This window comes from Lycorma delicatula, chromosome 10 (genome assembly GCF_047948215.1).
Source record: "Lycorma delicatula isolate Av1 chromosome 10, ASM4794821v1, whole genome shotgun sequence".
In the NCBI taxonomy this organism is placed as follows: domain Eukaryota; kingdom Metazoa; phylum Arthropoda; class Insecta; order Hemiptera; family Fulgoridae; genus Lycorma; species Lycorma delicatula.
The window spans coordinates 79,315,493-79,333,306 of NC_134464.1; the positions used below are offsets into that span (position 1 = coordinate 79,315,493).

Below are 17,814 nucleotides of genomic sequence, written 5' to 3' on the forward strand. Positions count from 1 at the left end.
TAAATAAGTTTAGATTCATATCCTCCAATCACATTCTACAATTTTGGTAAAATTCAGACATAAAAGCACTAAATATTTTCTAAGTTATGTCTTAAGAATACTGGATAAAAATCTTAGGGACTATTTTTTTGCTTGATGATATTGGCACATAAGCTTGAAGCTGGTGCGTGGGATACGTCAATAAAATTTTGTAGCGTATGAAAAATGCCGTGCGTAACCGGGATTCAAACCCGAGATCTCCGGATGAAAGACCGGGACACCACCACGGAGGCCGGTACCTATAAGTAAATTAAGAAACCTGTCATATGATACCGAATGATAAAGCTCTAACTCCAATTAACGATAATAATGTTACTGTAAGTGTATTTGAATATCGTGTTTTTCAGTATGTTTATATTAACTGTCGTTTGACCACATTATGAAAAAAGAAAAATTCACCATGTTCATTGCTTACGTCGCTATAGGTGAAAAAGTCTTTATATGAAACAAAAAACAAGCGCAAAATATGAAAGCAAAACAAAAGTATTTTAAGACATAATGTGGTCAAAGTGTCGTTTGTACAAATTATGAAAATGGAAAAATTTAAAAAGATATTCAGATGTTTATGAGGATAATACTAGATCGTGGATACCGGTGTTCTTTGGTGGTTGGGTTTCAATTAACCACACATCTCAGGAATGGTCGAACTGAGAATGTACAAGATTACACTTCATTTTCACTCATACATATCATCCTCTGAAGAATTATCTTAACGGTAGTTACCCGAGGCTAAACAGCAAAAGAAAGGCATAGAGTTTTATGTAGAAAAAGATGTTTATGAGGAAGTAAATTCTCAAAATAAAAAAAATAATAAAACTTGAAAGTAATATTATTCTAGTTTTGATTTTTAGAAAAATAATAAAATTTCTATTTAAAAAATAAATAACACTTTAAAAATATAAAACAAAAAAAAAAAACGGGGAAAAATTCGTTTGGATTATTGAACTCGTAAAGACACGGACTATGAAACAGAGTCCCTGGATAGGTCAACAAGCACCTCTCTTCACCCAACTAGAATCCCCTCATCAGAAAAAAAAACTGCAAGAAAAAACATTGAAAAATCCTCTCTAAGAAGGAGATGCCCATTCCGTACACATTCATTTGGGAAAATGGGGAATATTTTTATTCAGGATGTAAAAAGATAGTATACGACTTTACGTTAATTAGGTAATATATACAAATGTTCTTGTCTTCCAGAAATTTTATAGTCTCAAAAACAAGTTAACGCTTTCTAAACGAATACCTTCTCCCATTACAGGGATTGTATGGATTTATTATTATAAACTGTATGGTCAGAAACTGGAAGATTTGTGAGCAGAAAAATTCATAATTTTAATAGAAAATAGTGCATTTACTCTCCTTTAAAACAGAATAATTAATTTATTTATTTATTTCATCACCATTTTATCAATTAACAATGAAATTATATGTACTATAACTGGACACTCTGATATGTCTAGACTAACTCAACTAATATGTTTAGACTAACTTTTACTACTGAATAATATGAATTATTTATTTACATATTTATTTTATTTTTTTGTAGCAGGTACAAACACGACAGGAATACCAAAAACAATAATAATAATTCAACAACAGAGAAACATTATTTTGGAGTTTTAGACCAACAAAATAACATAAATAATCACATAAATCATAATAATAATAATAACAATAAGGACAACAATAACAGGGAAAAAAATGAAATATTACAACAATTGCAACAACAAAAAGATATGCAACAGAATGGATATCAACAATATAAAGATGATATGGATGAAGGCGAATACAGACAATGTTTAAGAGATCTAATGGTAAACAACGAATTAGTCATACAACCTAGGAGAAATCAACCGTTAGATACACCGAATAACAGAAGATGTTTCTATCATCCAGTAAGAGTGAACAGAGAATTAATCGATGAAGAACTTCCAGATCCTGATCAGGTATGCAATTTAAATGTTATAATTTATCACTGGATCTCATCATGGGTCCGATTTGTGGTGAATAGGTACCTCATAAGGAAGTATATATGATTAAAATTATGATAAGATCTTCTCATAACTATTTCGCGATAGTTGGATCCCCACAATGAAGTAACTAATGTCAATTTGCATTTCCACATAGATCACCATCAGACAATATTTGATAATTTTAATTAATTGACAATAATTTTAATTAAACATTCACAAATGTTTACATTATCTGTATTACTATTCTTTTTTGTCTTCAGTCATTTAACTGGTTTGATGCAGCTCTCCAAGATTCCCTATCTAGTGCTATTCGTTTTCGGTATTACTATATGTGCTAGGATAATTATTATAGAGTTTATTTATCTACATTTTTAGGATAAGCTACATAGAAAATAACAACTTTATTAATCCAAAATTATTACATATAAATCAAAATGTCCGGGTACTTTTTTTTTGTATCGATGTTCAATTAAAACTCAAGAACCGCAAGGCCGATCTGAATGATTATTTACCGCTAAATTTAATCCAACTTAACTTGATTTCAGACATGCCAGTTATTTTGTTAACGTACTCGTTTTTACACGTGTAGATCAGGTGCGATTAAGGCAATAGCCTAGCCGGTAAAAAGGAATAAAAAATCTGTTATTAGATGGTCAATAAAGCTTAAACCGAGAACGGTAACGTATTTTATTGATTTACTATCTAAGGACGCTTTCTAACGGTATCTTAGTTGAGGAAGATTAAAGAAAGAAAAACTTTTATAACTCTTTTGGAAATTTCAAAAAAGGTTCATACCATTATCTTTGCGGGGGGGATTTGTTTTGCTGTATTTACTTTCTGTAGATAAAGACTTCAAAGGGAAGATTGGAAACAAAATTGAAAACAAGTTTTATATGAAAAATTGAAATTTTGACTAGGTTCCCTTATGGATAATAATAAGAGATATCACCAACTTAAGTATATAATTTAGTTCTTCAGTTAATAGAATATTACGTTTTCGATCACATATTTTGTTATTTTTAGCGATTAACATTTAAGTTATCCAGTCATCATATATATTAAAATTAGGTATTAAGTGCCTACTAAATGAAAATCGGTTCAGCCGTTCAGGAATTAAAGAAGCCTAACCGAAATTCATAATTCCCAGATTACATTGCTTCCTACTTAGTAGGAAGTAGTTAGTTAGTAGTAGGAGTAGTTGGATTAAAAAATATTATTCTCGAAATTTAAACAAAATTAGCCTTTGTTAATCTTAGATTTATTCAAAGACAGGAAAAATCACGAAACAAAAATAAACATCATTACCAAAGTTTAATTGTAAACAAGTATTTGTGTATTTACATCAAATGCCATAACTAATGGTTTCAAATCACTTTAAATAAACTCAGTTCTTAAAAAAACAAAAACACGCATCGCATGCCGGGCTTAATAATGAAAGTAGGGAGCCAAGTGGTTTTCTATTGTTTCTTCAGTGAGCCCATTTAATTATTGCACATCGTGATAGTAAACCAACTGGAATGAAAGTAATATTTATCCTTAAAAATCATACCTTCACAGGGAATATAATGAGCATCATTACGCTCAAGAAAAACAAGTGGGATTAGTATAAAAAAGAAAAAAAACAGGCAGATATTATAAAGCAAATAATTAATGTATCTTTGTAAGAAAATATACACTATGTTTTACTTGTAAATTACTTAATTGTAAATGTAAATTACTTTTTACTTCTCATCAATTTAAATTAATCATTATTTATATTAAATTCACAAAAATAAAAACCTACTATTGGTGCATGCATGTCATTTGACGAAAAATATGTTAAATATTTTTTTAAATTATTTTATAAAATGTTTACGGGAAATATAAAAAATATTTGTTCAGAAAGTCTCTTTTTTATATGAATATATTTTATGGCAACAGATTTTTTACTGGAGAAATTAACATGAACGATTCGATAACACTTTTTAAAAAAAAGTAAGCGATATAATACAGAAAAAACAAAAGTTAAATTTATGTTTAATTTGCAATCTTCAATCACTAAATGAGGGTTATTTAAACATACAGTAAAATTTCCCCACAGTATACTACAGAAAACTTAAACGCGAGCATAAAAAAGTAAAACAGATATACGGATTGATGGTTAACACCTACCGTCAAAACCAACACTTCTATTTAAACACCTTTTTTACTGTAATAGATGTTGGCTTAGTTCCATGACGTAATCACCAAAGTAAAATACACGCCTAATTTTTTTTCCTTTCTAATCATCAAGCACTAAATGGTTCAAATGACTTCCAAAACTCATTTTACAATTCTTTTGGCAATATTTCAATTTCAACATTAAATGTGACAACCATGTTATTAAACATTAACAATTACATTTACTTAATACACCGTAATATTTGATGATTTCATGCCCAAAAATACGATATCTGAACATCACTCCGCACTAAAAGTAGAAAAAAGATAAAAAATAAATGATTCCACCGAGTTGATCTAGTGGTAAACTCATCGTCGAAAATCAATTGATTTCGAAGTATAGAGTTATCAAGTTCAAATCCTAATAAAGATAGTTGCTTTCATTCAGATTTGAATACTAGATCGTGGATACCGTTGTTCTTTGGTGGTTGGTTCCAATTAACCACACGTCTCATGTCTCCGGAATGGTCGGCCTGTTTTAACAAGTGTCCTTAATTACACTAATAAGTCGCTAATGATTTCAATCGTTAATGCGACCATAAATAAAAATATTTAAAAAAAAAATTAATTAGCTCGTTTTCAATTCAAAATTTTAAAATTAGCTTCAACAAAAAGCAATAAAAAAAAAAAAAATAAATAAATATACGTTTATTTCATTTCAATTACAATTATGCAAATTAATTTTATAAAAAAGGATATACAGGAAAAATTATTTTCACAAAAAAAATTCAAAATACGTGTTTGAAATAATAACACATTAGGAATGAATTATTAAAACAATTATACAATAATTTTGATTTTGAAATGTACAATTAAAATTAAGCATGATCTATAAATGAAAAAAAATTACTATTCATAATTTCTAATATTGTAATACACACAGTGTTTCTGGAAGTTTGTTTATCTTTTAATAGAAGTATTTCTTTTATCAAAATAATGAAAAACTTTACGTACACATTGATCTTGATATACTTCGTTTTCGAATTACGGCTAGCGAAATACTTCGCGCAGTTTTCTCCTCTAAAGGACAAGTAATGTTAATAATAAAATTATGGACAAACGATATTAATTACGTACAATTTTTCATGAGGAATTGAAAAAGCTGTACACCCAAAAAAATTAGAGTCGTAAAGCACACGCTTTTTTACGTTTGGGTAAATTTTCTTTGTTAAAATGCCGATAACCATATAACAAACCTCAGAATAAAAATAAATACAGATTTAATTCAGAGAAATCAATGTTAAAACTATCCCAGTAATTTTAACAAAGAAATATTAATTTTAAAATATTTGTCATATGTCTTTCGTGTAATTTTTAATGTTATGATTATTATTTATTATACAAAGTTTAATTAAAAATGTAAAAAAAAAATTAAAATCGTTTTAAGTAAAATATACATCAATAATAGGGCCATCCTCAAATAACTTTTAAATAAATTTAATCAAATCACTTAACATAAATGTTACAGAACAAATTTTAAAACCATCTCCTTTGCCGACCACTGTGGCTGAGTGGCAGCGTCTCTCCGTAGGTGTCGGGTTCGAATCCCAGTCACGCATATGCGCTACAAAATTCCATTTCCATATCTTACGCACAAACTTCAAGCTTACGTGGGAGGCGATATTATCAAGTAAAAAAAAAAAAATCACGTTAAAATAACACCCAGTACCATTACCCAATGGTACCCAATACCATTTAGACAAGTTAAAATAAAACCACCCACCGGGTTGGCCTAGTGGTGAACGCGCCTTCCCAAATCAACTGATTTGGAAGTCAAGAGTTCCAACGTTCATCAAGTCCTAGTAAAGGCTTTATACGGATTTGAATACTAAATCGTGGATACCGGTCTTCTTTGGTGGTTGGGTTACAATTAACCACCCTTCTCAGGAATGGTCGACCTGAGACTGTACAAGACTACACTTCATTTACACTCTCATACATATCATGCTCATTCATCCTCAGAAGTAATACCTGAACGGTAATTCCCAGAGGCTAAACAAAAAAAGAAAGAGAAGATTAAAATAAAACCGTTCCTGAATTGCAACATAAATTATACTCGTACATATCCAAGCGTATATCGATAAACAGAATTTTTTAAACAATTTCAAAACTTTCGGACTCAGCGTTTCTCAAAGCTGTGTGAAATATAAAAAATCTGTCGTGGTTATTTTTTAGCTATGGTAATAATATTTTTCCTTTAATACTATATAATCTGGAAATATAAAAGCAATCACGTTTATACTGATCAGCTTTTTTTTTTTTACATAATGCCGACATTTTTCATATCTACTTCTTTATTAATTAACATTCGTTAAGAGGTATAATAAGGTTGATATCTTTTCTATTAAGACCCGCAATTATTTAAGTCGTTGGTTTTATGAATAGTAAAATTTATTATCGGTTGATATATTACATCAATTGACATTGCTTGTAAGCAATTCCAAGGAAATTACAGTAACGCTTTAAAATGTAGATCCTTAAGTCGTATATAGTTTATCCGAGTTATTTTAGCACAAATCTGCTGCTCAGGTAGAGAGGAACTGAGACCGTTCGAACGTGATGACTCGATGTGGTAGCAGAGAACTCGATCCTTTGTAAACGGAGGACATTTAAAAGGTACGGCAAGGCCTCTCCGTGGCCTTGTTGTACCTACACATTACACTTTTATCGTCCCCTCCAATGCATATCCTTACACGAATGATGACGACCTAACTAAAGCCATCGAAAATTTTGTTCTATGCATCCGTATCATCGAAAACCGTAATAAACTGTACGTAATCGATTGACTTTTTTTGTTATGTAATAATAAACTGATAGCGATATCTAATATGTAAAAATATTAATAATTTATATGTGCAGGTAAAACTAGCGAGAGATAGGTTCGAAAAAGTTTTAAAAATTAAAGGGCCAGAAGCACCACGTGAACTTCAAAGAACATCGAGTGTACCACCAGGTCAACGTGTAACACCTGAAGTTAGAGTACCGTTGCCGTACTCAAACACTCTACCGCCAAATAGTCAACCGCCGGTAAATGATAAATGGACTGATAACGGTAGTTTATCGTCAGGTATATCATCAGCAAGTGAAGATGTCGACGATCAATTACATGAAGTGTCAACGGAAGTTTTACAAAAGATAAGAGCGTGTGGAACAACGGTTACGTACTACGGTGGAAAGGTAAGTCAATAAATAATAAAAAAAATTACTTAACATGTTAATGAATTCTTTATTATAATATTAAACAGACGTCAAGCTCATTTTTATAAGTTAAGAAAACCTTGCAAATTTATTGTGCTTTTTTCGGAATTTCTTGCCGGTGTTTTGCATTTCCGTACACTTAACAGAAAACACATACTTTACATATAACTTTCAAAACGTAGTAAATTTTTTTCACAAAAATTAAATCTAATTTAATTGATATTATTCATTGAAGGTTGAAAAAAATCCTAATTACAATCATAAAAAAATTGTATTATCAGAAAAGCGCTATTCATTTTATTATAATTAAATAAGTAACTTAAAAAAATTCTAATTTCCTTAAGGAGATTGATTTTTACTTCCTTGTATGAAATAAAGGAAGTATTGTGATCGCCAAAAATTTCGGGTTTTCAGATTTCTACGAAAATATCCATTTTAACCTTTCCTGAATCCATTTTGATTAGTTTTGAAGTGACGTCTGTACGTGCGTACGTATGTTATTTCGCATAAATCAAACACAATTAGCCGTAGGATGTTGAAATTTTTTATTTAGGAATGGTCGAACTGAGACTGTACAAGACTATTCACTTCATTTACACTCATACATATCATCCTCATTCATCCTCTGAATTATTATCTGAAAGGTAATTACTGCAGGCTAAATAGGAAAAAGAAAGAAAGCTTTTAGGGATGAACATCGATCTAGTGGATCAATCATCGTAACGTTTCCTTCTATCAGATATAGAAAACTCAGTATTATATTTGCTTCCGTAAATAGTTAAACATCGTACTAATTAAAAGTATAAAATATGAAATAAAAAGTTTATAAACACGCTTTTAAACAACTCTAAAGATATGGATTACGCAGTAAACATAAATAGAAGTTTTCTACTTTTCACAAGACCACAATTAAAAGAATAGAGCGCGCTTTCATATTCAATATCTACATAAATTCTTTAAATATGACAAAGGTTTTGATGAAAAATAGAAATGATAGCTTCGGTATACAATATGTAGTAAATTTCTTTTGATGAACTAAAGTTAAGGTGCAAAATAGAACTGAGGTCGCGCCCCATCCTTTTTATTGTGGTCTTGTGAAAATAGACAACTTTATACATATTATTTTGTTGAAAACAAAATTATCTTCTATTTGTGTTTACTGGGTCCATTTTTTTAAAAGCATGCTTAAAAACTTTTTTTTTTATAATTTTTTACTTTCTTCTACGAAGTAAAGGAAATATTATGATCGCAAAAAAATGTCGGTTTTCAAATTTCAACGGAAATATCCATTTTGAGTACTTTCGGCGTGACGTCTGTACGTACATATGTATCTTGCGTAACTAAAAAACTAATATTACCGGAATGAAAAATAAGTACTCTTAATAGCTACATAGTTATTTATTTGTTTTCATGCATTAAAACAGTTAGTGCATGAAAATAAATACTCCGTTTGTTTAATATTACCCGAATGAAAAATAATTACTCTTAATAGATACATAGGTATTTATGTTCATCCATTAAAATTATTAGTGGATGAAAATAAATACTCCATTTGTTTAATATTACCCGAATAAAAAATAAGTACTCTTAATAGATACTTTTTTTTGTCTTCAGTCATTTGACTGGTTTGATGCTGCTCTCCAACATTCCCTATCTAGTGCTAGTCGTTTCATTTCAGTATACCCTCTACATCCTACATCCCTAACAATTTGTTTTACATATTCCAAACGTGGCCTGCTTACACAATGTTTTCCTTCTACTTGTCCTTCCAATATTAAAGCGACTATTCCAGGACGCCTTAGTATGTGGCCTATAAGTCTGTCTCTTCTTTTAACTATATTTTTCCAAATGCTTCTTTCTTCATCTACTTGCCACAATACCTCTTCATTTGTCACTTTATCCACCCATCTGATTTTAACATTCTCCTATAGCACCATATTTCAAAAGCTTCTAATCTTTTCTTCTCAGATACTCCAATCGTCCAAGTTTCACTTCCATATAAAGCGACACTTCAAACATATACTTTCAAAAATCTTTTCCTGACATTTAAATTAATTTTTGATGTAAACAAATTATATTTCTTACTGAAGGCTCGTTTCGCTTGTGCTATTCGGCATTTTATATCGCTCCTGCTTCGTCCATCTTTAGTAATTCTACTTCCCAAATAACAAAATTCTTCTACCTCCATAATCTTTTCTCCTCCTATTTTCACATTCAGTGATCCATCTTTGTTATTTCTACTACATTTCATTACTTTTGTTTTGTTCTTGTTTATTTTCATGCGATAGTTCTTGCGTAGGACTTCATGTATGCCGTTCATTGTTTCTTATAAATCCTTTTTACTCTCAGCTAGAATTACTATATCATCAGCAAATCGTAGCATCTTTATCTTTTCACCTTGTACTGTTACTCCGAATCTAAATTGTTCTTTAACATCATTAACTGCTAGTTCCATGTAAAGATTAAAAAGTAACGGAGATAGGGAACATCCTTGTCGGACTCCCTTTCTTATTACGGCTTCTTTCTTATGTTCTTCAATTATTAGTGTTGCTGTTTCGTTCCTGTACATGTAAGCAATTGTTCTTCTATCTCTGTATTTGAACCCTAATTTTTTTTAAATGCTGAACATTTTATTCCAGTCTACGTTATCGAATGCCTTTTCTAGGTCTATAAACGCCAAGTATGTTGGTTTGTTTTTGTTTAATCTTCCTTCTACTATTAATCTGAGGCCTAAAATTGCTTCCCTTGTCCCTATAATTTTCCTGAAACTAAATTGGTCTTCTCCTAACACTTCTTCCACGCTCCTCTCAATTCTTTTTAATTTTTAATTATTACCTGTAAATAAATCCTGTTCTTATTTTAAATTCTATTTTGTAAGTAAGTAATTTATTTATTTATTATTATTATTATTATTATAATTATTATTATTGATCTATCTTATTTATTTTATTTGTTCTTCAACTAATAAATTGTAATTATATAAACACTTTTAATTGTTAGTCTCTCAATATAGTTCCTGATCGAGCCGCGAACACGCGTCTATGTAAACACACCTCGAAAAAATATTTCCCATGTTTCTTTTATTAAGTTTCAATTCTAAAAATATCGACACCAAATTAACGGTTACAACTTAATTTGTTTTTTTGAATTTAATTATAGATTTTTTTTTTTTCATAAGGTTCATAATTTTAAACAAACACGAAAAAACTATTTTATAATAATCACTTCTTGTTTTGCCATTTCTGCAAACATCGGCGAAACAGTAGTCTTATAATAAAATTCATTAAAGAAGCTTTGAAACAAACTTATCTAGCAAAAATTAATTTGTTCAGATTTAAAAAAGTTAATCGAAAAAAGTAGAAATGTTGAATTCAACTGCAGATTTTCCAATTTATAATTCAGTTTGAGATGAAATTAAATTCTTGATGTAAAAAATATATCCCATTTTTTTATACGTAAAAATATAAATTACTAAAATGTATTCAATTAAAAATTTGTCGGTTAAATAAATCGATACTGATTTAAATGTAAAAATTGTATTACGGTTCAGCATACTAACATATAAGTATTATACATCAAAAGGAATCTTACATTTTCATATCTTACCTTAATGGGAGAAACCACAACATCCTACATTCTACCAGGAGAGAATAAAAATACTTGAAATATAAATTGGAACACCTTTACTAAAACCGCGTAAGAATAAATCAGCAGACAGTTTTACGTGTTTCATACAAAGCCGTTCACGTACAAAAGTGAATAAAAAAAAAAATCCGTCCTCCGTATGCAATACTCTTTATCGAGAAAAATATATGAACATAAATTATGATATATGCAATATATATATCATCATAAGTTAACCGATATATTATCTTCCTCATTTTAACGTGTTCTCCAATAACCTTTCGATAAGACTGTTAAAAACACCTCAACTCCCTCCCGCTTCATCATTTCTTCCATTATCCTAAATTTCATAATAAAACTTAACTTATTCTACACGCCATAAACTACAATCTACCGATATGATCTAAAATGAATTTTGACGAGCCGTAATTGATATCGTATCAATCCACGTAATAAGTTGACGTATTCTAAAAACTTTTACTTAACAAAACACAACTATTTACCCTTACTGTACACTTCACTTATACTTTTTTCTTTTGTTTTCAGGTAATAGCACAGAGTCGTGGACCACCAAGCCCATTAACATCAACAATAATGGAAGAGATTAAATTTCGATTGGAAGTCCGTGACCGGTTACCTTTTGAGGAATATCATTCTTCAAACGAACATTAATATGTAAAAATGATTTATATATATATATATATATATATATATATATATAAAAATAACATATATCATAAAAAAAATCATTCTAATTACACTAACATGTTAATTAAATATTGATAAAGGGTTTGCCATAAATGTACATTATTATTTTAATTTAATTATGTAATATATTATATATAATTTATAAAGCTCCGATATCCGGTATTTCCCTTTCCCCAAAAAATATTTATAAAAAGGCCAATACTAAAATACTTAGGACTATATTTTATAGAATACAAATAAATAGAATTTTGCTCCAACTAATACAGCAAAAAATATATAACATGAAAAATTTAAACAAACACATTTTTTACCCGACTACTTTTATATGAACGTTAATGCATGTTTGTTTGTTTCTTCTCTTCTGTAGCTTCACAAAATCCAACTAATTACAACCAACTTTTGGGTAGTAACAGGTCTTCGGTCTGGAAGTAACATAGACTATCTTAAATAACTAAAAAGGGCGGGAAGCTATACTGGGGGTCAAAATTAAAAACTTACGCTATTTTCAAATTTTAATGATGATATTCCATAAAACTATAAAAAAGAAACACATTTTGCCTCTTGTTTTTTTTTTTTTTTTGAAAAATTCTTCGTTCTCGAGATAAAAACGAAAAATTTGCTCAGAAAAAGGAAGAAGGAATGCATGCCGGGCTAGCACAAACATGTAAACATGTACATTAACATTCAAATTTTTATTAAAGTAGCATGTCGTTTATAAAAAACAAAAAAATCTTATACCAGTATCGTAAGTAGATAATTAGTATACTGAATGGTAAGTTATGGGAACAACAAAAGAGCGCTAAATAAAATAGTTATTAAAAAACAAAATACCTGGCTACCAACTGTACACATTTACCTAGAATAATCAGTCATTTTTTTTCCAGGATACAGTCACCTATGTGAAATTTAATGTTACATCTACAGTTTATGTTATAGTCAGGTGCCTATGAAGGCTATACGATATAATGACTAACGATGATCACTTTGTTAAGACTGACGAGCACCTGAATACAACATAAAATGTAAAAGTGTATTAAATTTCACATAGCTCACTAACTTCTTGTATCCCGAAAAAATTCCTGTAAGAAAAGAAATAAAAACTAGTTTAAATATTTTTTGTTCGTTTTTCATAATTACTCTAAATAGGTTTTGTATAATTAGTAGTCGGTCGTTGTTTTTTTAATAACCAAGAGATTATAAAATTATTAATCTCTTTCATACTTTCAGGATAAATTTGAAATCATTAACATTTTCATTTGTTTAATATTAACACACAGTGGCATTAAATAGACAGAGTTTTTACTCTGATGAATATCATAACCGACATTTATAAAAATATTACAATTGAGAATATTTCAGAACGACTCTGACATTTGATAGCATATGGGTAGTAATCAGTAAAAGTCAACTGTTAGCCAATTAGGGATAACATTCGTCAACATTTCCATAGAAATGCAACAATGCTGACTTTCATTTGCGTATGTCAGTTTTCTGCAATAAATCAGCATAAACAGTTATTATTATTATTGTCGTTTAACGTTAACATCAACTGATTGGCAAATTTAAATCTCAGACATAATGTTTTTAATCAGCAATTTATTAATTAAGGATGTAATGAAATCTTGTATAACTTGCTCCTCTCCTTTGATCATTATTTATAATAATAAATGTGAAATGTGACTTATTTTAAAAAATGTTATGTTTTCAAATTGTATAACCTTAAAAAAAAACAATTGATGAGTAATGTATTAGTACGGGGTAGGCTCGGAACAGCTTATTGTCTGTTCCGTGGTACGCGAACGGCAACCACGCTTCGAAATGCTACTGTAGTTCCGGAAGACGAAAGCTGGCAAGTACCGGTTCAAAATATTCCAGGTTTCGGAAAGTAAAATTGTCTGGAACCTATCTAGTGATTTCAATAGATTTTTTAGCTCTGAAAATAAGAAAAAAATTATATCGCGTAAGATTTTTTCACAATTTGCCTTTTTTTGTTCTTTCTATAAATCTTAGTCATTTATAATATTCTGGTGTGAAATTAGGAGACAAAGACAAATATTGGGCTTCTTATAAGTTTGTTCAGGGTGTGTTGAAGAGCTTTGTCAGTGGTCACAAAGAAGAAAAACCTTTCCGCTTTGGAATGCCTATTGTTCTGGAGATAAACCAACCAATCATAGGGATGATTTTTACTTTTGTTAATGTATAATACAGGAATTCAATTTAAAAACAGAAAGGATAATTTTTACACAAAACTTCGATCAGAGATACGTCCTGTATTTCATGAACCAGAAATACCAGTTCATTCATTTCCAGATAAATTAGATGATATCTGCGATGAAGAAATGGTTTCACAAGCCTGTACTAATGAACTGAATGGCGAAAATGATAATTTTGATCCTGGAAGTTTTGAACCAAAACTGTTTGAGCAATCCGAATTAAATGATTTGGCGAGGGACTTAAACCTTTCTAAGTACTACGCTGAACTTTTAGGCTCAATGTTGAAGGAAAAAAAATTGTTAGCTCCTTGCACCAGATTTTACTGGTTTGGGAACAGAGAAAAAGACTTTGTTCAATATTTTTCTCAAGAAGATGCATTAATTTACTGTAATTATGTACCTAATACAAACTGTAATGATAAAATAATTCCATATCATTACAAGGTTTCTGGAAACTGTTCATTAATTCGTCGAAAAGGAGTCTTAAGGCAGTTTTTCTGCACAATGGAAGTAAGTACGCTTCTTTACCAGTGGGGTATTGTGTTCACCCAAATATCCATGTTTTTGTGCGAGTGGGATAGTCGTGATGGAAAGCAGCTCTATAATAAAAAAGATTGGCCACCAAGACAAACCTTAAAATTGGTGTAAAAACAAAGAAAGAAAAATTTTAGTAGAGCCAAGCAGAATTCTACTACCTCCATTACATATTAAACTAGGGTTAACGAAGCAATTTGAAAACGGATTAAAAAAATATGGTGGTGTTTCAAGTATCTTTGCAGTCAGTATGGTGTTTTTCTCGGGCCGGATATAAAGAAACTTATGAAAGATGAAATATTTGAACTTAAAACTGAGGAAGCAGAAAATCAAATTTTGAAAGCCTTGAAGAGTACAGTTACAACGTTTTTTTGGCAACAAAAAAGATGAAGATTATAAAATATTGTACAAAATATGTTAAAAATATTCAAAACTTTAATGCTGAAAAATGAGTCTAAAGGTGCATTTTCTAGATTCGCACCTCGACTACTTTCCCGAAGTTGCAGGAAGTGAGAAGAGAGGGAAAGATTCCGTCAAGACGTAAAAGAGATGGAGAGGGAATACCAAGGAAGATGGGACCCGAGTATGGTGGCCGAAAACTGTTGGATGTTAAAAAGAGACGACCCGCTGCGAGACTGCAGAAGAAAAAGTACCAAAAGGAGCATCGAAACAATAAGAAATAAAAATTTAATAAGGACTTGTAAGGACATAAATAGTATTTTACTCTATGTTTTTATTAATTTTAATGGTATTTTAAAGCAGTGTTGTTTTCACAACACTTGTAAATAAATTTTTAATTTAATTAAAAATTGGTTTTATATTTAAAATATATATGTATTTTGAAACTTATTTGTGAAAACTCCTAATGTGATGGAGAAATTATATTATAATATTTGAATTGAGCGCTGAAAAATACATAAAAATCAAAAATCACCGATCAAATTGTAAACGATTCCTCGATCGTTAAAAAAACGCAGCCCACTGTAATACCACAGTCGTTCTCTAATATTCTCACCTATAATAAAGTTGTCTACAGTTCAAATAATAAGAACTACACCGGAGATGCCTGATATCGGAATTACTGCTGTATATGCATGTATAAAAATATATACAATAATGTATTAACAGTTAATGATAAAAAAATAAATAAAAAATAATGAACGTACACAAAAGTCTTACACGATCGTATTTGTTTTACACGACAAATCATATGTAATATTTTACACAATAACATTTAAAAAATTATATTTATTATGGTTAACAAACACGTCCATCCATTAAAAATATTATCAATGTAAATATATATAAAAAATAAAAATGTATCATGTTGAACTATATCAGTCAAGTCACATTCAATTCAACTTATTCTCAAATAAATTATGTAATATAAATAATTAACAGATTCTTATTTTATTATTATTAAATTATTTAGTCCACTAGAAAGGTATGTATAATAAATCCATCTAATCAGCAGTAAACTGTTTATTAAATAATGTAAAAATGATCGATATAAGTCTTTCTAAGCTTAAATTGGTGAATGGGTCACCATTCTTATATATATATATATATATAGCCCCGATTACTGTTACTGATTACTGTTCAAGACAAGCATTGCCGTTTCTTAACACCGTGATAATAATTTTTAACCGAAACAAATTTATTTTTATTAATAATCAATTAATTTATTCACTGATTTTGTTATTATATATATATTTGCTAATATATAGCAAATTTTCTTATTTAATAAGAGCGTTATCGTCGAAACCCCATTTTATAAATCTTATTAAATATAAAGGAATTTTGTTAAAAAAGTTACATATATATATATATATATATATATATATATATGAAATAATAATATATAAATTACATTCTCCTTGTATTACACACAGTATTCGGGCACTAATTAAAAATAACTTAACAATAGTTTACTTAAACGAATTACAATATTTTTTTACACTTACTTATGAATATTAAATCCAATAGCTAAGACAACAGAGCTCAAGAAGGCCTTAACCTCGAAAAAATTCCAGTAAATAAATTAATGGAATGGGTTCGTTAAAGTTCGTAGAATAAAAGTGTAACACAGCGGACATGGGTAATAACTATTTAATTTGTTTATTAACAAATTAAGGAAATGGTTTTAGTTTTTCGCCAATAACAGTTATATTTTTAATCGCATATAAAAATAAAAAGCACCATTAGATAGCTGAGGAAATTTTTCATAAAAACCCTCAAGGGTAGTTTTTTGTACGAACAAAATTAAGGGCGCTAACGAATTTTATAATAAGCACCAAAATCGCGCTACGGTACAGCAGCTTGGAAACTGGGTGCCTTCGGGTATACAAGAGTAAATAATGTTATACCTTCTGGTACACAGTAAGATTAAACATAATTTTTTAATTTTTAAAAAGTGTTCGGGAGCTTTATTTTATGAAAAATCGTTTTCTACTCCTGGTATTTATTTTTTTTATAAAATTAAACATTAAATGTTGACGAAAAATGGTATATTTTTCAAGAAACCACATTTTTTCCACAAACAGCAGAAAATTTGTAATATTTTGCATAACAATTTGTTTATAGCGTCATTTTCATATGTTTACGAAGTATACTAATATTTATTTCCTAAAAATAACTAAAAAAGTAAAGTTTTTGAAAGTTACAATGTCTGCCATCTTAAAGTACGTTTTACTTTGCAACAATTAAAATATTGTTATATTTGAAAAAACAGAATTACTAATGTTCAGTCTTGAACGTTAGCCAGAGTAGCACAAAAAAGGCTTTTTCTAAAAAAATTCAATTTTCAAATGTTTATAAATAAACAATCAGATAATTTATAGAGGTATCCCTTACGAAATGAGTAGGTAGTAAGCTCAAGAACAGAATGGTACATTGACTTTCATTTTTTGCAATTTTTTTTATTGTTATAGATGTTCTATCAACAACCTGCAAATTTTCACAGTAGATCCGAATTAACGGGCAATCAGAAATTAAGAATACTTCGAATATTTGACTAATTTATAGCTTTAGATCTTATAAATCTGTAACGTTTTGAATTTTTTAATTATCTCTAACAGGAACAGAGTTATGGAAGTTTATTCGTTCCGAGCCCTCGAGTTACCCATGTATGATAGCTATAGCGAGATTTCATTCTTTTGTAAAATTCTCTACCGCCCTTAATTTTGCTGGAAGAAAAAAATACCCGATTGATTTCTTATGCGAAATTTCCTCAGCTATTTATTGGTGTTTTAAATTTTTACATGGGATTAAACATAAAAGCCGTTATTGGCGAAAAACTAAGAAATTTTTACTTAATTTGTTAATTA

The 17,814-nt window shown here is 29.4% G+C and overlaps 2 protein-coding genes across 4 annotated transcripts in view; one reads left to right on the forward strand and one right to left on the reverse strand.

Annotated features, from left to right (window-relative positions):
- Nucleotides 1-16,651, forward strand: part of LOC142331732 (uncharacterized) — a 225,976-nt gene extending 209,325 nt beyond the window's left edge. For both annotated transcript variants that reach the window (XM_075377786.1, XM_075377785.1), the window contains 3 exons: nucleotides 1,586-1,985; nucleotides 7,071-7,388; nucleotides 11,580-16,651. In XM_075377786.1, coding sequence (XP_075233901.1) covers nucleotides 1,586-1,985; nucleotides 7,071-7,388; nucleotides 11,580-11,705 — 844 coding nt within the window. In that variant the 3' untranslated portion in view covers nucleotides 11,706-16,651. The remainder of the gene's footprint in view (nucleotides 1-1,585; nucleotides 1,986-7,070; nucleotides 7,389-11,579) is intronic.
- MCU (mitochondrial calcium uniporter) overlaps nucleotides 1-17,814 on the reverse strand; it is a 770,244-nt gene that overhangs the window by 437,883 nt on the left and 314,547 nt on the right. The gene's annotated exons all lie outside the window — the stretch shown is intronic.